The sequence below is a fragment of the Saimiri boliviensis genome, chromosome 5 (assembly GCF_048565385.1).
Source record: "Saimiri boliviensis isolate mSaiBol1 chromosome 5, mSaiBol1.pri, whole genome shotgun sequence".
Classification (NCBI taxonomy): Eukaryota; Metazoa; Chordata; class Mammalia; order Primates; family Cebidae; genus Saimiri; species Saimiri boliviensis.
Window position 1 is genome coordinate 97,931,962 of NC_133453.1, and position 22,524 is coordinate 97,954,485.

Genomic DNA, 22,524 nt, shown 5'->3' on the forward strand with positions numbered 1-22,524 from the left:
TAAGCACAAAAATGCATAAATATAATGGTTGTGTTTTGGTATACTATGTCCAGTACCCAAAGCTTAATTTTCACATGCCTCTATCTGTGTTTCGTTGGACAACTGGTTTCCGCTCTGGATCTTCTCTTATCACCCCAGAGCTGATTGCTATGGCATTTAGATCTCCAACTAAATCATTCATTTTTCCTCTTTTTCTCCTCCTCCTCCTCCTCCTCCTCCTCCTCCTCCTCCTCCTCCTCCTCCTCCTCCTCCTCCTCCTCCTCCTTCTCCTCATCCTCTTCTTTTTTTTTAAGGCAGAGTCTCATTCTATCACCCAGGCTGGAGTGCAGTGGCACGATCTTGGCTCACTGCAACCTCCACTTCCCAGGTTAGAGTGATTCTCTTGCCTCAACCTCCTGAGTAGCTGGAATTACAGGCATGTGTCACCACGGCTGACTAAATTTCGTTATTTTTTTAGTGATAGTGTTTCACCATATTGACCAGGCTGGTCTTGAACTTCTGACCTCAGGTGATCCTCCTGCCTCGGCTTCCCAAAGTGCTGGGATTAAAGGTGTGAGCCACCTTGCCTGGCCTATCGTTTTTCTTACTATCTAATTTTACTTCCCCAGGTATTATCAGGTCACCTCATGGTTAGTTGGCTAAATGTACCCTTTTTCTTCGCCCTCAAGAATCCATAATTCTGTCAATAGTTGCAGTATTATTTTGCTCTTCAGGTTCACAACCACAACTTATCTTTGTTATTCCAATTCCTTGCTGCCTTTTCTCTTTGGGTCTTAATTTTTTCTTTGCAGTGTTTCTTGAATTCAGATCTCTTTCTACAATTAAGTAGCATCTGCACCATAGCACAGGCTGAGAGATACATATGTTCTAATGATGATGGCCATCTTCTCTCTAGCAAATTTGTTTTTATTTTCTTGTTTCTTCAGTTTTTGAGGAGGCAGATATTGAAATTTGAAAGAAAAAAAAACAGTATTTTTACTGACAAAGAGAGAGGGGAGAATCCAGATCCAGGAAGATAAAAATTAATAGAAAGGGGTCAAGATAAACAATAAAGTGATAAGCAGATGTACTGCCTTGTGGAGCAGTGAGTGATAAAGGTGAAGCCATCAGGAGAATGAAGCTGTGAGGGACTTAAAATCTGGTCATCTGTTTATTTTGTCTCTCTTTAAAAAATGACACATTTACATAGCAGTTTCTGTTCGCATTTTAATGGTTTCCCTCTATTATCTATGAAATTAACCTGAAACCTTTCTGTCTGCTGTTCAGAGCCTTCTTCATTTTTGCTAATTTTCCCTCTTCAACCTGATGTTTTCTCATCATCCACTGTGGGCTTTGACTTTAGGCACATTATTGCTATTTTCATCATGATTAGTGATAGTATATGCATGACAAAGAATATGTAAAGCACTTTCACATGTATCGCTTCATTCAATCATCTTCTTACCATATTTCAATGACTATTATCTATGACTTGATAATATCTTCTGCTTTCTCTCTGGAAATTTGAATCCTATACACTCTTTACAACTCCCTTATCTACAAGTAGTTTATTCACATTAGTAATTATAATGTTATTATTAGTTACCATTTATCAAACCCCTAAAATATGATTATTTATTACTCCCAAGAAACCAGATAAATGCCTTAAAACTCTGATTTTATACCTTTTGAAGTGAAGATCCAGAAAGATTACTTCATTTGCTCAGGGTAAGAGATTGTGACTAAGAGATGTTAGAGCAAAGGTTTTGAACATTATTCTTCCTGATCCCAAAGCAGAAGCACTTGCATATGACTGCAAAGATCCAGGCAATTTCTCTGTGCTGTGAGCCAACATACTCCTATGATCCCATTAAATAGTCAACATTTCATGATTTTACTTTTGTTATCATTGTATCCACTTTCAAAGTGGAGATTGAATCAAAATATTTTGTATCCCTTATGAGACATGAAAATTTTGCAGCAAATTATTATTGTAGTTGGGTCCTTTCTCTTTTCTTCAGTTATTCTCATATTTATGATCTTGCTCCGTCTCTTTTTCTTTATCTTTTGAAGGTCAGGCAGGAAGGGTTGAGTTGATTATACTCCTCACTTCTTAGCACAGTATTATCATTGGTCTATGAAAGATTTTTATTTTCCTCATGCCCTCCCTTGGTTTCTCTTTCTTTCTTTACTTTTATTTCTAAAGCCTACCCCTTTTCCTTACCTCTGTCTCCAGAGGAAATCATTTCAATGCAGTTCTTATATTCTCTTATGCATCTATGTTGTTGTTTTTACATACACAATCTTTTAAGTATATAAATGCTATTATCCTACATATTATAGTCATTTACTCTTTTTAGTCAGCACTGTCTCTATGAACTGTGCTGTGTTTAAACCTACTCTGTTACTTCTAATCACTATATAGTGTACACATATTTTATGCTTTTCCATTCTAACATGAAAATACACTCAAGTTGCCTCAAACTCTCCGCTCAAATGATAATTCCGTAGACATACATTTACCTGCATTCTTACAGATCTGCATAAAAATTCCTTTGGAACCAATAACTGAATCACAACATGTGCTTCTACTTACTATGACTAAGTGGAATCAGTTCCTTTTCAGAAGGGTTACACAGTTTACATCTGTACCAACAGTGCACTCTCTAAGTTCCCACATTCTTGGCAGCTCTCAAAATTATCCACTCAGTAGTTTTCTCCCCTAATACGTAGGAGTAACTTGATAGGTCATTGCTTTTGTTTACATTGTTTTTATTTCTCATGAATTTGGGCACCTCTTTATATACTCACTAGCCTTAAGTTCCTTTGGCCATTCTCTTATTAAGATTACTGCCTTTTCTTATTAATTTGAAGAAAATAACTCTATGTTCTAAACTTCAGAGATTTCAAATATCGGCTCCTTTCAGTCACGCATCTATTAACTCCATCGACAACGACCTCTGTTGAACAAGTCCTCTTTGTCCATCTGCTTCCCTCACTTAAACTCCTCTATTTGATTCATTTTTTTTGAGACGAAGTTTTGCTCTTGTTACCCAGGCTGGAGTGCAATGGCGCGATCTCGGCTCACCGCAACCTCCGCCTCCTGGGTTCAGGCAATTCTCCTGCCTCAGCCTCCTGAGTAGCTGGGATTACAGGCACGCGCCACCATGCCCAGCTAATTTTTTGTATTTTTAGTAGAGACTGGGTTTCACCATGTTGACTAGGATGGTCTCGATCTCTTGACCTCGTGATCCACCTGCCTCGGCCTCCCAAAGTGCTGGGATTACAGGCTTGAGCCACCGCGCCCGGCCTATTTGATTCATTTTTTTTGCATATTTCTTCTTTCTCCCATAATCATTTTTATCATATTTAAGGTCCTCTAGGCTTATTATTCATTCATGGATTTTACAGTTATGATTTATTCATCTATGTAATAAAAAATATTTCTTTAGTACAATCTAGTAAAAGACACTGGGCTACATCCTAGAAATGCAGGTTTTGTTGTTAGCTCACGTCTTACCTGGATGAGTGCTCTTCTCTCTCACACACACACCTCAAATGGAGATTCTTACGACTTGTTAATAAAAAGAATTGGTGAGTTAAAAAAGCAAGTCACGAGCTTGACATACAAGGCAGAGATATTTTAAAAATCCAGAAATATTTGGAAATTACTAAAAGAGAAATTATAAAGTTGACTCTTAAAAAAATATGAAGGACAGCTGATGACATAATCTTATGTATGTACAAGTTTGAATAATACTTGAAAGTCCATCCTGGCCTTCATTCTATGGATTCTATTTCCTCTGCCTACCTCTATATTATCCTTCAGAAATATTTAACTATCATTCATTTCCAATATGGCTAGAGCTGGAGAAATGAAGAGAAGCAAGTCATGATATATATTGGACCAGATAAATAATATACCACTTACCACTTCATAAGCCGCTACTGTGTAAAATAAATGTCTCTGATGATGGGATAGAAAAGTTCAAATAAATTCTTAAATGTAAGAACAGAAAATACAGTAAAAACTCTGAAGTAGCAGGAGAGAAAACATTGTAACAGCAATATCACTTTTTGTTTGATGATATTATATATATATATGGTAAAGAATCAAGGGATTTCACATAGAATTGCTAGTTCTATGGTTGTAATAGCAATTTACCCTGAAAGGATCTGAAGAAGGACTCTTTTTCTTAGACAACTCATCTGCTGCTTTCATAGTCTGTCTTATAAAAATCATTCTGCAAATCGGTAGTGGGACTAAAAGAAAAACAAAGAAGAGAATTGTACATAGAGTCTTCTGAGTGTTTTCTAAAAGCTTCTTGTAATGCACTAGATTTACAAACAAGAAATTCATCACTTATAAAAAATATAAATTGTAACCTTCTTTATTTTGTACATGTCTCATCTCTTGTTATATGCTAAAGGGGAAAGATTTCAGGCCACTTCTCTGTTAAGAGGGTAATACGCTGGTTTGAGCTGTTAAATTCAGTCATGTATGAGACAGAAGCTAGTATACTGGAAGAATTGTTAGAAAACAGTAAAAATGGATGGCTACTTCACATATTATTTATATTCATTCTAAATTGATTTGCCCCAAAATAAGTTAATATAGCTATGTCAAGATTGAAACAATCTAGAATATTCTTTTATTTCCACATACTGTGTTTTTTATAGGGTTTCATTTAATTAAAGTAAAAAACATTATAAGATGAGATTTTAAAATTCTATCTTCATTATTTCCCACTGGTTTATGAAATGACATATTGGATTATTCATTACAACTTTATTTTCTCAAAGGGGAAATAATAATCTAATAAGTCAATAGAAATCTTAAAAGTAGAGGCACTTGAAGAAGATATCTAGATTGAGTTCAAATATAAAATCATTTGAAAATTTACACTTTGATTTTTGATCTTTGGTAAACTGTTTTATTTGTTTATTTTAGTCAAGCATAATTCAGTAAATATTTATCAAACAGGTATTTTCTCAACGTAAGATGACTATAAATAATACAAGAACTCGAAAAGATTATGAGCAGTTTTAATAAGATAGTCAATGTAAAGGTCATTGTTCAAAGAAAACAGATATGATTTAATCACTTTTCATTTTATAGTAAACTCAAACATGTTTGGAAATAATGAGAATAATGTATTCAATAGCCAGTATTTTTTAATATTTAGAATTTGTCATTCATGATTTAAATCATTTTCTGAAAGTAATAAAACATTAGATCACTTTGAAGCCCTCTGTGTATGCATTTCTCCATCCCCAGAGAGAGCCTCTTTTGTGAGCTTGGTTTATCTGTTCTATTCTTACAGTTTGTGTTTTTAAACATCATACAAAACTGTGCTTTTAAATTTACACAAGTTATATACATTATGTACACATCTGAAACTAGGGTTTTTTTTTTAACTCATAAATACGATTTTGAGGTTTAACTGCTCTATAACGTTCTACTCTATAGAAAGATTACAGTTTTTTCATTCTTCTATTTGTGGCCTTTAAGGTTGTTTCTAGGAGTTTGCTATATCAAACTATGTTGTAGTACATGGTCTTATCATGTCTACATGTGAAAATGTACACAACTTGAACTGCATATTCAAGTGTATGTGTATCATCAGTTACACATGTTCAAGTCTATTATAGTCAAATATGTCTTCAAAATAGTTGTAGAAATACACACCTACCATCAACAGTTTATGACACTAGCTACCATCATGGGTCAAATTGCTTCTCCTTCACTTACTAGCTGTGTGACTTTGGCATGGTAGTTACGTAATTCCTCTGTACCCTTGTTTCTTCCTGTGTAAAATGGGGGTGATATCACCTACCTCATAAGGCTTTGTGAGGACTGTATAAATTGGGATTTATAAATGATTAAGAATGGTTGGATGGCCGAGCGAAGTGGCTCACTCCTGTAATCCCAGCACTTTGGGGGGCTGAGTTGGGTGGATCACGAGGTCAAGAGATCAAGACCATCCTGGCCAACATGGTGAAACACTGTCTCTAGTGAAAAAAAAAAAAAAAAAAATTAGCTGTGTGTGGTGGCGTGCTCCTGTAGTCCCAGCTGCTTGGGAGGCTGAGGCAGGAGCATTACTTGAACCCGGGAGGTGGAGGTTACAGTTAGCTGAACTTGCACCACTGCACTCCAGCTTGGTGCCTGGAGACAGAGCAATACTCTGTCTCAAAAAAAAAAAAAAAAAAAAGAATGATTGGACAAGGTGGCTTATGCCTGTAATCCGAACACTTTAAGAGATCAAAGCAGGCAGATCACTTGAGGTTGGAAGTTCAAGACCAGCCTGGCCATCATGAAGAAACCCTGTACTAAAAATACAAAATTTTAATACTAATTTTGTACTAAAAATACAAAAATTAACTGGGCATGGTAGCACATACCTGTAATCACAGATACTTAGGTGGCTAAGGCACGCGAATTGCTTGAGCCTGGACAGCAGAAGTTGTAGTGAGTTGAGATCATGCTGCTGTACTCCAGCCTGGGGAACAGAGGGAGATTCTGTCAAAAAAAAAAAAAAAAAAAAAAAGTTTAAAAATAATTATGATATATAGGAAACACTCCATGTGTGATGTTTTGATAATTTTTGGATTTCAATTTTGCCCAATAAAATGGGTATGGTCATACTGTTTTAATTGGTGTAAACTTTTATTTTAATACTCTCAATTATTACGTGACTTCATTAAGGACTAGTAACAAAGTCTGTGGACTGGCAGCAGTCTATGTAGATAACTTTGAGTACCACTTTGTTAAATTGCTTTTAGTCTTGTAGGGTTTTATTTTTCTCACATTAGATTGGAGGGTATGCTTTTACTACTAAATCAATTATTGCAATGCTTATATATTATTTCAATTTATTTATTTATCTATTTATATCTGTCTATCTATCTATCTATCTATCTATCTATCTTTTAGAGATGGAGTCTCACTTTGTTGCCCAGGCTGCAATGCAGTGGCACAATCAAGGTTCATTGCAACCTCTGCCCCTCAGGTTCAAGCGATTCTCCTGCCTCAGCCTCCTGAGTAGCTGGGATTACAGGCAGTTGCCACCATGCCCGGCTAATTTTATATTTTTAGTAGAGACGGGGTTTCACCATGTTGACCAGGCTGGTCTCAAACTCCTGACCTCAGGTGACCTACTTGCCTCGGCCTTCCCTACTATGGGGGTTACAGACCTGAGCCACCGCACCAGGCCTTCTGTTTCTTTTTAAGTCCATTTTGCTAACACATTTCTCTAGGAATTAACTTATTTTACATAGTTTCAAGTGTATTATTAAAAGGCATATCTTACTCATCTTTTTTATTTTCTATATTATTTTTCAATTTTCACTCTTCCTATTGTTAACTTATATTTCTATATGTGTATGTGTATATACGTATGTATGTGTACATGTATGCAGATAAATGCAAACCTGCCATAGGTCTAGTCTATCTAGATTTTGTTATTCTTTTAGACAAATGGCTTTGGGTTTGCTAGTAATATCTTTTGCGATCTTTTATCAATTACTGAAGTTATATTTATTATTCTTTTCAAATTTATTTGAATTAATTCATTTTTATTTTCCGAATTCTTTGAGTTGAAATATTATTTCATTAATTTTACTAATAGTAAATATTTTATTCAACTAACTCAAATGCACAGAAAACAAATGGAACTGTATTTTTGGCATTCCTTATTTTCTGCCTGTAGATAGAAAATTTTTCATATCTGAGGAAGGTTAAAGAAATGACACTAAATGAATTAAAAAGTATTGATATATATGAAACTGGACCGTTAACAGTGAGCTAAAAGTAGTATTTATACAGTTTTATACACTGTACAAGTTTTTGCAGTCATTACTACTTTTTAAAATAACAAATAGATTGAGATATAATTTACATATCATAAGATTCATTCTTTTAAAGTGCACAGTTCAGTTTAACTATTACAACTATCTAATTTTAGAACACTTTAATCACCCCAAAGCAAACACCATGCCCATTAACAATCACTTCTCGTTAATACCTACCCTCAGTCTTGGAAACCAGGGATCTATTTTCTACCACTAAAGATTTGCCTATTCTGGACATTTCATCTAAATGTAATCATGGAATATATGTTTTATGACTAGCTTCTTTCACGTGGCATAATATTTTTATTTGTTTTAGCATACACCAGTAATTCTTTTCTTTGTACTGATGAATAATATATCTATCATGTGAATAAATAAAATTTTGTTTGCACATCAGTTGATGGGCATATGAATTATTTCCATATTTGGTTATTATGAATGTTGCTGCTATGAATATTTATGTACAAGTTTTGTGTGAAAATACATTTTTAATTATCTTGGGTGTACAACTAGAATTGGAATTTGCTGGATCATATGGTAACTCAATATTTAACATTTTAAGGAAGAGCCAACTATTTTCCAAAGTAACTGCATTTTTTATTGTAGCCAACTGGCAGTGTATGAGGGTTCTAATTTTTCTACATCCTTCCCATCGGTTGTGTCATCCATCTTTTTTATCATAATCATCTTAGTCACTGATTAAGTCTTAGTCTCATAGCTAAGAAACCATTGCATAATCAAAGGTCACTAAGGTATACGCCTATGTATTCTCATACTTGTGTAATTTTAGCTCTTATATTTAGGTCTATAATACAGTTTGAGTTAGTTTTTGTCTATGGTATGAGATAAGTTCGAACATAAGTGGAGGAAAAAAATCACCGTTCCAAGAAACAGTGCTGGGAGAACTAGATTTTCACATGCAATTGAATGATATCTGAGCCTATCTCATATCATATACAAAAATTAATTCCAACTGTATCAAAGACTAACATTAAAGCTAATCCAAAATTAAGTACTTTTTCTTTTAAACAACTGTTTATCCAACACAAACATTTTCTTTATTTTAAAAATGCTAAGTCCTGGATATTACATTTTAAGAGCATTTGTTTTATTGGGAGCTATTTGGAAGTATTCTGTACATGTTTTTGATATATTGTTTCAGTTTGCTCTGCTCACAATAATGTCATACAGCAAAGACAACACTGTGCAATAAATACCTGCAATATCTAAGTGATCACAGTATACATCAGTATGTCTCACAGTAATTAGTTTAGGGTTTGATACATTTTTGAAATAAGAACATAATTTTAGTAACTTTCAGATATTGAAACATTCTTTTAGGCACAAAAAATACTAAAAGAAACTTTAATCTCATATCCATTTTCAAAGCTTCTTCCCTTTCTCCCTACTCAGACCTGTTTCAGGCTAAAAATGTCTGTGAGGAATGATAGAGTTATGATGTTTTTGGACTCTGCAGAAAGCTGCCATCTTCTCTCTTATGGGCAGCACTCCCTAACTGTAAGTCCAGCAACTACAGATATCTTTTTTGTTGTTGGATATTTCTCCTCTACGGATCTGTAAGTATGGGATAGTTAGCTCAGAGTAGCAAAGTTAGTTTTAGCCAATTCTTAGCAATTCCTATGGTGATGTTTCTGGGCTTTGTCAGCTGAAATTCTTTAAAAAAAAAAATAAAAAAAAAATAAAAAAAGCAGAAAATCTCCCGTTTTGTCATTGTATGACAATAATTTTTCTATTCTTTAATCAGTATCAGGTGTATGTAAATCCAAGGAATAAAAACTCTCTAATACCTATTCTTATGAATACACATAAACCTAAGTTTTGCAAGTTTCTGTTAAATTTTGGATTAAAAGAAATTGCTCTTTTAAGACAGAGAATTATATAATAAATTATACTTTTAAATAATATATTTCAATCCCTAGCATTTTATTTCACTTACTAGAGTTTATATTTTCATAAGCCTATTAAAATAAATTTAATTTCAGATCCTTTTGAAGCATTCATCATCTTTTCTATTCGTCATGAGATCAGAAGGATTGATCTTCACAAAAGAGACTATAGTCTACTTGTTCCTGGATTGAGAAACACAATAGCACTTGATTTTCACTTCAATCAAAGTTTACTTTATTGGACAGATGTTGTAGAAGACAGAATATATCGGGGAAAGCTTTCTGAAAGTGGAGGTACATATGTTATAATTTTTATTAATGTTTACTTTTTTAAGTGAAAATTTGAAGAACACATTAGAAAACATTTTGATTATTCTTTGACTTTTGTTTTTTTTATTTTTAATCCCCTCTCTCATATATGTAAAATCAGGGATGTTGAGCATATGTGTGAGCATCTGTTGGGGGCAGGAAGTGGTAATGCTTGTGCTGGTCACACCATTTTCAATAGTGGATTTTTCCATAGGCCCATGACAAAAAATTTATTTACACAAGAAAAAAAAAAAAAAAAAAAAAAAAAAGACGGGGTGTTACATGCTACTAGTCACATTTTAAGGAGTTAAAATAACTTTTTAAATTTTGCTACCATCTTTCAACATAATTAAAAAATAATGAAAAAAGTATCACTGAGACTACTAATAGGAGCTGTTTTTGCCATAATTTGACTTACCTCTTTTGGCTAAACTAATCCTTTCTTAAGTAGAAAGTATTTGACATAAATAACCAGTGTGGTGGCTCACGCATATAATCCCAGCACTGTTAGAGACTGAGGTGAGTGGTCACTTGAGGTCAGGAGCTCAAGACCACCTGGCCAATATGGTGAAACCCCATCTCTACTAAAAATTAGCTGGGCATGGTGGCACATGGTTGTAATCCCAGCTAGTCAGGAGGCTGAGGCAGGAGAATTGCTTGAACCTGGGAGGTGGAGTTTGCAGTGAGCCAAGATTGTGCCATTGCACTGCAGCCTGGGCTACAATAATACTCCATCTCAGAAAAAGAAAAGAAAAAGAAAAGTCTTTGACATAAATACATATTTCTCTTGAAATGTTACATCCATGTACCATTCCAAGGGTAATGTATCTCTGTCAAATTGAAATTGTTAATTCCATTCTAAATCACCTTTGCAATTTTGAAAAATGGTCATATTCAAGCACATAATATATGTGAACTGTGTCCTATTTCATATATTAATTTAAAAAGATTTAGATTCATAGGATTAATTGGTTAGCTATTTCATAAACACATTGTTAATGTCTAACAAAAAATACTACTGTGGTAGCAATGTTACAAACTACAATGATTTATCTTATTGGAAAAGGTGTTTAAAAAATGAAATTTTTTTGCTGGGCAGCACAGTGGCTCATGCTTGTGATCCCAGCACTTTGGGAAGCTCAAGTGGGCAGATGCTGAAGCCCATGAGTTTAAGACCAGCCTGGGCAACATGACAAAACCCCATCTCTACTAAAAATACAAAGAATTAGCCAAGCAAGGCTGTGTGCACCTATAGTCCCAGCTACTCAGGAGGCTGAAGTAGGAGATTCAGATGAGCCCTGGAAGTTGAGGCTGCAATGAGCCATAATCACACCACTGCACTCCAACCTGAGCAATAGAAGTGAGACTTTCTCATCAAAAAGAAAAAGAAATTTTTTTTTTAAATTGTGAAATAAATTAAGTAGTGGATAATTAAGTATATTGGTAGACAAAACCAAATTCCTTAAATTTATTCAGACTTTTTCTGTTATTTACATTTTTATTGTATCTTGCAAGTCTTATGGTTCTGGGTGTGGAAGGGGGTAATCTGGGGCTTATCTTTGTTAAGGGCAGTTATAGTAGTAGCTGTTATCTGTCATGCCTTCCAAAAGAGAAAAAGAAAAATTGGGTGCTGATTAGTCATAATGCATATTAGCTCTGGTGGGCTTTTTCATTTTATCTTATTCTAACCTTGAATATCACCATTTGAGTTAAGTTGCACAGATTTTAACCAGAGTAACATTATTGTTTCCAAAATCCCTTGCTCTGTATAAAAAGTCAAAAACAAGAAATAACTTTTTTGCAATCTCAATGTTGTTATTAGCCTCAGAGCTGTTTAAAAATTGTATTCCACTGATACTGAAAGGACTTACTAGATTAAAGATTTCTGGTAAGGAAGATCGGTAATGCTTAATTTGAGACTACTTGGTTTCGTCTGTGGTGAAGAACACATTTGCATTCTCTCAAAGTTGAAATCACATGAAATAATTTGTACTGCTGATAACAGGGAGGCCTTTTCCTTTGTGCTTAACACATTCCTTGAATGGGTGCACATGTTGATTTCCCTTCTTTTGTAGGTGTCAGTGCCATTGAAGTGGTTGTGGAGCATGGCCTGGCTACTCCAGAAGGCCTGACAGTCGACTGGATAGCAGGAAACATATACTGGATAGACAGTAATCTGGACCAAATTGAAGTGGCCAAACTAGATGGCTCCCTAAGAACTACACTAATAGCAGGAGCCATGGAACACCCAAGGGCCATTGCTTTGGACCCAAGATATGGGTAAAGAAGTTCACCTTTTACAGATTGAGTTTGGCATAAAAAATAGTCTTTCAATTTAATATTGAATTTAATTATGTGATCAATTATAAGTCAAAGTGTTTATTTTGTGCCTATGTATGTGTATATGTAAGTGTGGGTGTAGGAGTTGTGTATATAGCAACTAGTTTACATTTATTATCACAAGTTTGGTTATAGGATTGCTTACATAGGTACTTGCAGAGGCTCAAAATGTCTTTTTTTTTTTTTTTTTTTTTCTAAATATGAGCATTAGGCCCTATTGGAAGCTATTGAAAATCTTTTTCAAAGCCCTAATTAAATGAATTTCTCTTTGCCTTGCCAAAGAGATGCTGTAATTGTTTCTAATGGTTGCAATCTACAGGGCCAGTCTTTCTTCTAAACAGTCACAGATGTTAACCACCTCACCCATTATTTATTTTTTATGTTCTTGGAGTCACTTTAAAAGAAAATTTAAATAAGCTTGAAGGAGTCCAGTGGTGAGATATTGACTATTGGGAGGTTTGAAAGACAAAGCATATGATTCTGGAAAACAAGGTTCAATGTTGAGTAATTCAGGTTACTGTTCCTCTTCCTTTGTGTATTCCTTTATAAAGGAACAGAAGAGAGGCACTGGATTTTCAACCAGAAGATGTGGTTTCCTGTTTTTGCCTAGTCACTTATATTCTGGTGATATCAAGTGTATTCTTTCCCCTTAGATTTCAGTTTTTTATTCTATGAATTGGGGATAATATAATAACATCTTCCTCCTTCAGTTGTTTTTAAGGAGATGATAGACATGGGAGATAATATGCAACTGATATATGAGAATGCTTTGTTATTCCTGTCAATGATGACCTTTGTAATGGTTTTGTAAATCAAAAGCCATTGTCAAGTCTAAAGGCTACCAGAAAGGAATTTGTTGGGAGGCGTGTACCTTTAAGTAATATCCAGTCCAGGGAGTACCAACGAGTGCTCCAATGAGAGGGAAGCTCCAATGAGAAGGCAGTGAGCCAAGAGGGAGTTCGATGAGATACAGAAGAGAGAAAAGACAGCCTATGTCTAAGTCACTCTCCTGAACACACTCTCTGACTTTTGTTCTTGTCTGTGCCTAAAATTCAGATGTTAACAGATTGAGTAGCATGTTTACGTCTCTTTTCCTCAATTTTGTCTCGGAAATAAAAGGGACATAAAGCACTTATCTAGAGGAGGGTTCCAAATTGGCAAACCTCATTTATGTGTTTGCTTTATTTTCCACAGGGTTTTACATTTACTTGAATTGGTTGTCAAATTTTTAAATATTGAGAGATTTTACATAAAACCCTGGTTTCTGCCTTCTTTTGTAAAATAGGAGGATCTGATAACAATGAGCTGAGTAGTAGCTGCTTCTCTTTGCCTGGAAGTGTATTCTCTAGGTTAAGCAGTCTACATTTTACCTATTTCACTCTTTACTTCCTGTAATAACAATTTACCAGGAAAAAGCCTGTTATGTTTAATAAGACGTGCCTTTATTTTTCTGCATTTCATTCCTGAGGTACAAGTAGATTGCTGATACTGACCCTATACTTCCCACAAAGGTGCTAGCTCATTATCAGTCAGGGACTCATCTCCAGTTCCAACTACTGATGGAAAGGTTTTACCTATCATACCTAAGTTGTGCCAGCATGAGAAACTTTCTGAATAAGATAAATGTAACATTTTGGAAAAGCTTGTAGTCCTAGCATGTGTACCAACAAGAGAAGAAAAATATGAATAATTCCAAAATTATAAATGACCCAGAGAGAAAACAAACAAACAAAAAATCAAGTGCTTGAAAGTTTAAATAGTCTCACCAGGCAAGATAGATTTTATAGTTGATGCTTAATTTTCTACTGATATTATATTGACAATGCTAGGATCAAGTTATTTATGTCAGTTTTGAAAATATCCAACCTGAGAGTAAAGACAGAAAACAAAACCACAAAGGACATACAATCTACCAATACTATTTAAGTGAAAATACCAAATACTATTTCAGTGTGAAATATCCTCAAAGAGTTGAAAGTTGCTACTGAAAGCTAGCCTGAAAGAAGGGAAATGCAGAAATGCTTTCGGGAGAGCTGCTACCTTCCATCACAAATTGCTGCTATTGTGAGGCCAGTTAAGATAATTACAGTGGTAATAAAATAATTTCTAAAAATAGGGTAACAAAATAATGCTTATACAATTGCTTCTAGCATAAATGACCAGATTTTGGGTAAAAAAAAAAAAAAAACTAATTAATTAAACTCTATGTATTAATTGGAAGGTTGACAGATTTTTCTTATGATTTGATAAAAGTTATTTATTGTGAAAAGTTATGTTACAGAGGTTGATATGATTAAGATATAAAGTTTATATAAACATAAAGCACATTTTAAAATATAAATTTTTAGATTAAAAATGTAATGTGAATATTAAAATATTATCAAGTTTATTGGATGTTTTGGTAAAAAGTTTTGAGATTAGTTTAATATCGGACCTGTCACAAGGTAGGCTTAGAACACAGCAACAATAAGCGTGCACGCATGCGCATGCACACACACACACACACACACACACTTACAGCAAAGCCAAACCAAGCACAAGAAAAGCATATTAAAATATAATTTTACTTAAACTCAGCTTACTGTCTTAGTGGTATGTACAATATAAATGTAAGATTTTCCCTAATTTCTCAAACTATTAGTAAAATATATAAGGAAACTGAGAATCAGCATTGATATGAGCTTCAAGGTAATGGAAACTTCTTTTGAAATTTTTATTTTAGATAAAATCCACTAATTATTGAGAAATATGATTTATATGAATACTGTGATATTTTCTACTAAATCTTAAGCTTTTTGATGGCAAGGGAAGTTGTTTTCAGTCTGTAAAATCTTTCTAAACCCCTTAGAATATATACTTGTGCTCAATAAATGAATGCATGCATATAAATGGACTTTGCTTATATGCAACTTCTAGGAACTCAAGGATATATTTAAAATGCACAGTATATGGTAAAAGACAGACAGCTAATGGTTAAAACTATAGACTGTTTACAATAACAAATGAAAGGTTTGCAAATAACCACTTTTCTCTCTTAGCACAACAGGAAAAAACAAAAACAAAAACAAACAAACAAGAAAAACAGGCCATAACAGTAGCCCCACAAAACACATTTACTTCATATCAAGTTTCTATAGCAATCAAGGTCTTTGTGACCTCTTTTTTTTTTTAACAGATGCCAGTATGAAGTGTTTTTAATTGACTACTTTGATTCCCCAGAATAAAATCCACCAACCTTCATTTTGCATTATAAAACATATCTGTCATCCTGCCATATTCCTTCAGTATTCTGGTTTTTGATCTGGTGCCCCAAGTGACAAACTATTCCAAGATGGTAAATTGAGAGTCTTAGGGAGGAGCCATTTTTCTTTCATTTCATTTTAAGGTAATGCACTTATTGCTAAGGTGACCTGAAAGAGTCCATGAATCCCCTTTTAAACATCAAGCTTATTATTAGAAAGTAACAAGCACCAGAGAGTGCAGAATCTACAAGGTACTCATGTCAGTTCTTGAACTTTCATTGCCTTTATTTTTGTGCTACTGCATGGCATCTTCCTGCTCTGTTGCTAAAGCTAGTATTTAGTTTTCCTTTGTCGTAATAACTGAACTTTTATCACTATAGAAGTATACTAACACTGCTAGGTTTAGTGAAGAAATACAGGGATCACTTATTTTAGTGAATCAAAGTATCCCAAGCCATACTTTCTCCCACTAGACAACTGTTTCAGAGTCCACAGTGCCTATTTCTAGTAAATATAAATACAGAAAATGTAGAATTGCAGGGTTACTGATAGATAGCTGGATTCTCCACAACTGTAAAAAGCTTAACTGGATAGAGCATTTCAAGGTAGATGCCAATTTCCCAATTGTTATACAGGAAAAAGATAATGCACCAGAAGTCTTGGTGTTATCATTGCGGAGTGTGAAGTACAGCCTTATCTACATCTAGTGGTGGCTTTTCCACAAATACTCACATACTGCCTCTAACTTCCAATGCATGGTTTGTTTTCAAGAATCCTTTCTTTCTTTCTTTCTTTCTTTCTTTCTTTCTTTCTTTCTTCCTTCCTTCTTTTTCTTTCTCTTTCCTTCCTTCCTTTTTCTTTTCTTTCTTTCTTTTTTTTCTTCTTTCTTTCTTTCTTTTTTTCTTTTTCTTTTTTTTTTTTTTTTTTTTTTTTTTGAGACAGAGTCTTGCTCTGTCACCCAGGCTGGAGTACAGTGGCAAGATCTCAGCTCACTGCACACTCCACCTCCCAGGTTCCAGCAATTCTCCTGCCTCAGCCTCCCAAGTAGCTGAGATTAAAAGTGCATGCCACCACGACCCACTAATTTTTGTATTTTTAGTAGTGATAGGGCTTCACCATGTTGGCCAGGCTGATCTCCAACTCCTGACCTCACGTGATTTGCCCGCCTCAGCCTCCCACATTGCTGGGATTACAGGCATGAGCCACCATACCCAGACTCTTATTTTTTTTTTTTAAGCTTTCAAATCTCTCTACTGACCTTTGTTTGTGGAAATAACACTACAAATTAGATTGATGCTATGTTTGTATTCTTTCTATTGAAATCTTTTTGTTTTTAATGCTAAGTTTAAAAGCAGCTGACAAATAACAACCTGTTGTCAATGAGAGATGTGTGAACTCAAAATTTAATTGAATTGAGACATGTAATATATTTCCTATTCACTATTTTCAAGAAGGGCATTTTATTATTTAAATAGCCTATCAACTTATATTAACCTCTGTTCCATTTTCTATTTAACTAGCAGCATATTATATTATTTTGTAATTAATTTTGCTTACAAATAAGTTCATGCTAATTTTTCAGATAATTAATATTTTTTATACAAAATAATCTTATCTTTAAACATAATATTTTTGGAAAATAAGCCCCAACACTGAAATTTTCTAAATGTCATCTGGTACATTTTAAAAATTTTGTATCTACTAATTTGAGTTACTTATACTTTTAAACTTTTATTATAGAAACATTAAAATACACAGACTAGAAGGAATTGTATAATAAACTGTCTTATAGCCATTATCTAGCTTAAACAATTATTAGTACATTGTACTCTGGTATGTGAATGTTCATTTTTGCCTTTTCCCAACAGTTTATTTTATTCACATATTTCGTTATCAAACAATAAACAATTTAGGTATAATTTTTCTGAATGTGCTTCCACAACTATAGCTGTGGAAAGCCATGAAATTAAAATTCAAGCCATATACATAAAACTAAAGTTGTCTGTGAACCCCATAAACCTGAGACAGGTCTCAGTTAATCTAGAAAGTTTATTTTGCCAAGGTTGAGGGCATGTGCCCATGACAGCCTCAGGAAATTGTTTGATTAATAAATGCAACAAAAATAGACCTGTGCCAGAGGTGGTCAGAGCACAGTTTTATTTTATACATTTTAGGGAGACATGAGACATCGATCCACATATGTAAGATGAACATTGTTTCCATCCAGAAAGGTGGGACAACTCGAAGCAACGTTGGGGAGATTTGGTTACAGGTAGATAAGAGACAAATGGTGGCCTGCTTCTGAGTTTCTGACTGCCCCCTGCTAAAGAAGGCAAATGCATTTATCTTGGTGAGCTGAGGGGTAACTTTGAATAGAATGGGAGGTACGTTGGCCCTAAGCAGTTCCCAGCTCGACTTTTTCCTTTAGCTTTGTGATTTGGGGGCCCAAAGATTTATTTTTCTTTCACATTTCCCCCCTTTTCTTCTTAAAAATCGAAGAAAGCATTTTAGAAAAAAAAAAAAAAAATGAGTAACTGTTTTCAGGCCTCATCTGTTCTGTCATGGCTAGGATAGTTTATCCCTAAATGGGTAGGTCCTGAATTATTAGAAAAGCTCATTTTTAGCAGGTTGTGCAGTCTCATGTTCTGTGAAGAGAAAATAGGGGAAGAGAAACAACCAACAAAAGAACAATCCTGGAAAAATCAGTAGCGGCCACAATACGGAATGAAAGTCATTTATGTATGTGCTTTAAGATAGGTACCTGTTATTTTCTTCCAAAGTTTAAGTTGTCTAGCTTCAGTTCTGAGTGCTTTACAAAAGCACAGCGTGCTCATTACTGGGGATGGGCCAAACTAACTTTGGGAGAAACTCAGTTTATACTTTAGCTTTGAAACAAAGACAATTACAATCCTTTCCCAAAACAAATCTTAGTGCCTGTGGACTAGACCACCTAAAGCCACAAGATTAGAAGTTATGTAATCTCACTAAATTCAAGATGTAGCTATTTTTATTAAAATAGGATCAATGTCTTACTTATTAAAGATAATACAAGCATAGATCCTACTGTCTTGGGCTGGGTTTATAGTTTTGTTACCCCTATGCCAAATTTTGATGACTTACAGTATTTTGCAGGGATAAGTAAGAAATTGCTTGATTAATAAATGCAAACAAAAAATGTATTCTAGCAATTCTTAAGATATTCTTAATGTTTTAACTGCTTTACCATTAATTTTCAAGCTAGCTTATTTATTAAAGATTTTACTTGTTACGTAGACTTGAAAAAGCATTTATGATTTTTCTGATAAAGTATTTGATTCAAGTGCTTTTATTTTCTTAAACCAACTAATTATAGCTCTTGTATGTATTTTTAGCAGTGAAACACTATGTACATACACAAAAATACATAAACACATTAGGTTTGGTTCATAAAGACCTTTTTTTTTGTCTTAGACTTCCGAATTCTTGATAACTTGTTTCACAACCCTAGGCAATTGTCAGCTAAATAGCCTTCAATTTTCATATTAAAAGAAACAACTCAGGTGAAAATCAAATAGCAAAATTTACGTCATAGGGTAAAGAGAGGAAAATCTGGTGGTACTAGAGGAAAATAAAAGATGAATGCCAAATCAAACATAAAATTTAAGAAATCTATCATCAGAGTATATAAGGAGATCAATTTTATTTAAATATAGACTATCTTTTAACTGGATTTCTGAGCCCTGGGTAGAGCCCACACTGAATCATGAGTCTCCAAAAAGGGAAAATTATTATGAGGTTAGACTATGTGTTGCTCTTACAATTCATTAAAAAATTTGTTTTTCTGACATAGACATTTCTAAGTGTCTAAACCAGGCATCCCCAAACTTTTTACACAGGGGGCCAGTTCACTGTCCCTCAGACCGTTGGAGGGCCGCCACATACTGTGCTCCTCTCACTGACCATCAATGAAAGAGGTGCCCCTTCCTGAAGTGCAGCAGGGGGCCGGATAAATGGCCTCAGGGGGCCACATGCAGTTTGGGGACATGTAGTTTGGGGACGCCTGGTCTAAACTATACAATTCCTTAAAAAACAAAGAGTATCCTTTGTTGCAATAGCTACTTTAGTCAAAAAGAATCAGGTGACACAATACAAAAGCAAGCAGTTTAAGAGCTGAGATGAATTTGTCTGTTTACACTCTTGAGATTCATTAAGGAAAAACAGAGGGTTTTCCCCAAAAGGGAGCCTGGTGCCTTCCCTGTTTTCTTTAAGGGATCCTAGGGTATTATAAACTATTTTAGGTCCTTCACGCAGCAGAGGGTGCAAGAGAAGGGAGAGACAGGAGAAGTAAATGAAGAAAATAGAATTCAGTCAACTGAAGAGAAAAACTTTTGGTCAAAATTAAAGACAAGGTCCTAGGAGAGAGAGAAAAAAAAAAAACATGAAGGCCTTTTAAATACACACACACACACAAACACACACATACACACACACGTATCTTGGATGTTAGCTTTTAATTAAGCTGACTTTTAACCACTGAGCTCCTTAAAAAAAAAAAAAAAAAAAAAAAAAAACTTTTAAAATATCACTACCATATTTCAGCTAGGATAAATTGCTGCTATTTCAGAAGTACCAAGTATCATATGAGAAGCCCATTCTCTTCTGAAATAGCAGCAATTTAGGAACCAAACCCAGGTTGTCATGGTAGACAAAAACACAAGGAGTCAGAGCCTTTGCTATCAACCTGCAGCATGGGGAGTCAGCCATTGCTCTTTCTGTTTGGCCTGGGTAGCAAAATGTTGGCCTCGTTATATAAATAAACCTCTTTAGTAGTTAAAATAAAAAATCTCTAAAATTTATTTTGCTTTCATATGTCCATGAAACTGAAATTATTTTTTTTAAAAAGAATTTTTTAAGAACTCCTTAAAAAATATTCTTTTAAAATCTTGTTACCATATTTCAGCTTAGATAAATTGCTGCTATTTCAGAAGTACCAACTATCAAATGGAAAAGGGCTTGATTTGTAACTAATAGAAACCCATTGTTTGAAAGAAATTAGAATCTGAGATGAATCTAATCCTATGATCTCTTGCCCTGAATCATATTCTCATGGCTTTGACTCAGGTTTACTTTATAAAACTAATCTACTTTTCATCTGTTTTCATATAAATGCTGTTGTAGTATTTAAACTTTAATGTTTAAATCAATGTACATTGCCTCCCTCCCTCTTTCTCTCCCTTCCTGTTTCTTTATCAGTTAGCAAGACTGAAAGTTTCCTTTTAAAAAATATTTATTCTCTACTATATGTGCGTGAGCATGCATGTACAAACACAAATATTTTCTCTGTGCTAATCATTATGTGTGTAAATTGTTTATATCCATTATCTCACCTAATGTCCCCAACAAATGTGTACTATGACAGTTTTCATTTTTAGTTGAAAAAATGGGGTTTGAGATTAAGTATGCAGAAGTCACAAATTCCAACTTTGATCCAAGCTTGTTTTATACAAATGCATATACATTACCACTATTTAACACTGATGCAGTTATCTAATAACATGTACCAAATGTCAGTGTTTTAACTTATACAGGAAGTTCCACTCTCATCATCCTTCCCTTTTTTTGTCATACTCTTTTAGCATATGTAATTACTGTTTATAAATATGTTTTGATTATTGTTTATAAATATAATGTTTTGAACTGTCCTCTAATCATTTCATATTTGTAATTCCTGTTTCCTGTAAGAGACTATATTCTTTTTAAAAATTGAAGTCATGGTGAATACTTAGTTTATATCATTTTACATTTCCTTGAGTAGACATAATTATTTTTAAAGGAAGATGGGTTAATTGAATTTTAAATTTTGTTCCAAAGCATTGTTTCATTTTGCAAGGTAATTTACCAAATTCCTATTTTCAAGGATTATACAGAATAATAGAGTCAACAAATAACAAAACTATGAATAATTAAATGAAGAACATTTTTTATCATTTCATGATTTTATCATTTATCAACAAAATATTACCAGACCTGATAGAAAAATGTACTGCAGTATTACTTTCTCTTTCTGATTGCCGCTGTAAGAGTAAAGGGAATTTCCTCCTCCCTCTCTGAAGGTTCAATAAACTGGCAACAAATTAACAGGAGAAAAGGCATACAGAATTATTTATGTGCAAGTATACATGGGACCCATACAAAGTAAGAGAATCAGAAGGCCAGATGGTTGAGGCTTACATACCCTTTTCATAAGGGCAAGGGAAATGGGGAATGTAAGGCATTTTGAAGAGTGGTGAATAATTTTCAGAGAAATTGAATGAGCCCAAAGAATAGACAATGTCCTGGAGCAAAATTCCTCTGACCTCTGAGGTGGGTGGCTATAGTTTCCAGAATGGTAAAGGGCAGAACTTCACAGTGAACAAATATTGTCTTATCATGCAAATAAAGCCTCCAGAAAAATCTCTGAGCTTCCCTCAGAAAGATGAAAAATCTGTTTGGGTGTGGTGATGAGTATTTTCTCATCTTTGTTGTTTGATTATTCCTGGTTATTTAATGGGATTCCAAGGCAGGGGTTTTCAGGCAATTGCATTTCTTTTGAAAGAGATTTTCTTCAGTCAAATAAGGGTACTTCCAGGGAGAGAGCTCCTCCCTTGTGTTTGGGGTAAGAAAGAGAGAAAGAAGAAAAGGTTAGAATGTCCTTGAAAGCAGCTTCTATGAACTTGCAATTTCCAGAAGTACTCAGCATGCCAAAGGCACCAATCCTTGCTGATTGGTTGATGGGTGGGCTTGGAAAAGGAATCAAAAGTGCTCAGCATGTCAAACCACCATACTTTGGCATATTATTCTCTGAGTCCCAATACTGTCCACACCCATCAATACTTAATTCTAAGCTCGTGAAATCTGTTCCTCTTCCATTTTTCCCT

General features: G+C 34.3%; 1 protein-coding gene across 4 annotated transcripts in view; it reads left to right on the forward strand.

Annotated features, from left to right (window-relative positions):
• LRP1B (LDL receptor related protein 1B) overlaps positions 1-22,524 on the forward strand; it is a 1,884,038-nt gene that overhangs the window by 1,228,582 nt on the left and 632,932 nt on the right. For all 4 annotated transcript variants that reach the window (XM_003921997.4, XM_074399735.1, XM_074399736.1 and 1 more), the window contains 2 exons: positions 9,834-10,031; positions 12,122-12,326. In XM_003921997.4, the coding sequence (XP_003922046.1) occupies positions 9,834-10,031; positions 12,122-12,326 (403 nt within the window). The remainder of the gene's footprint in view (positions 1-9,833; positions 10,032-12,121; positions 12,327-22,524) is intronic.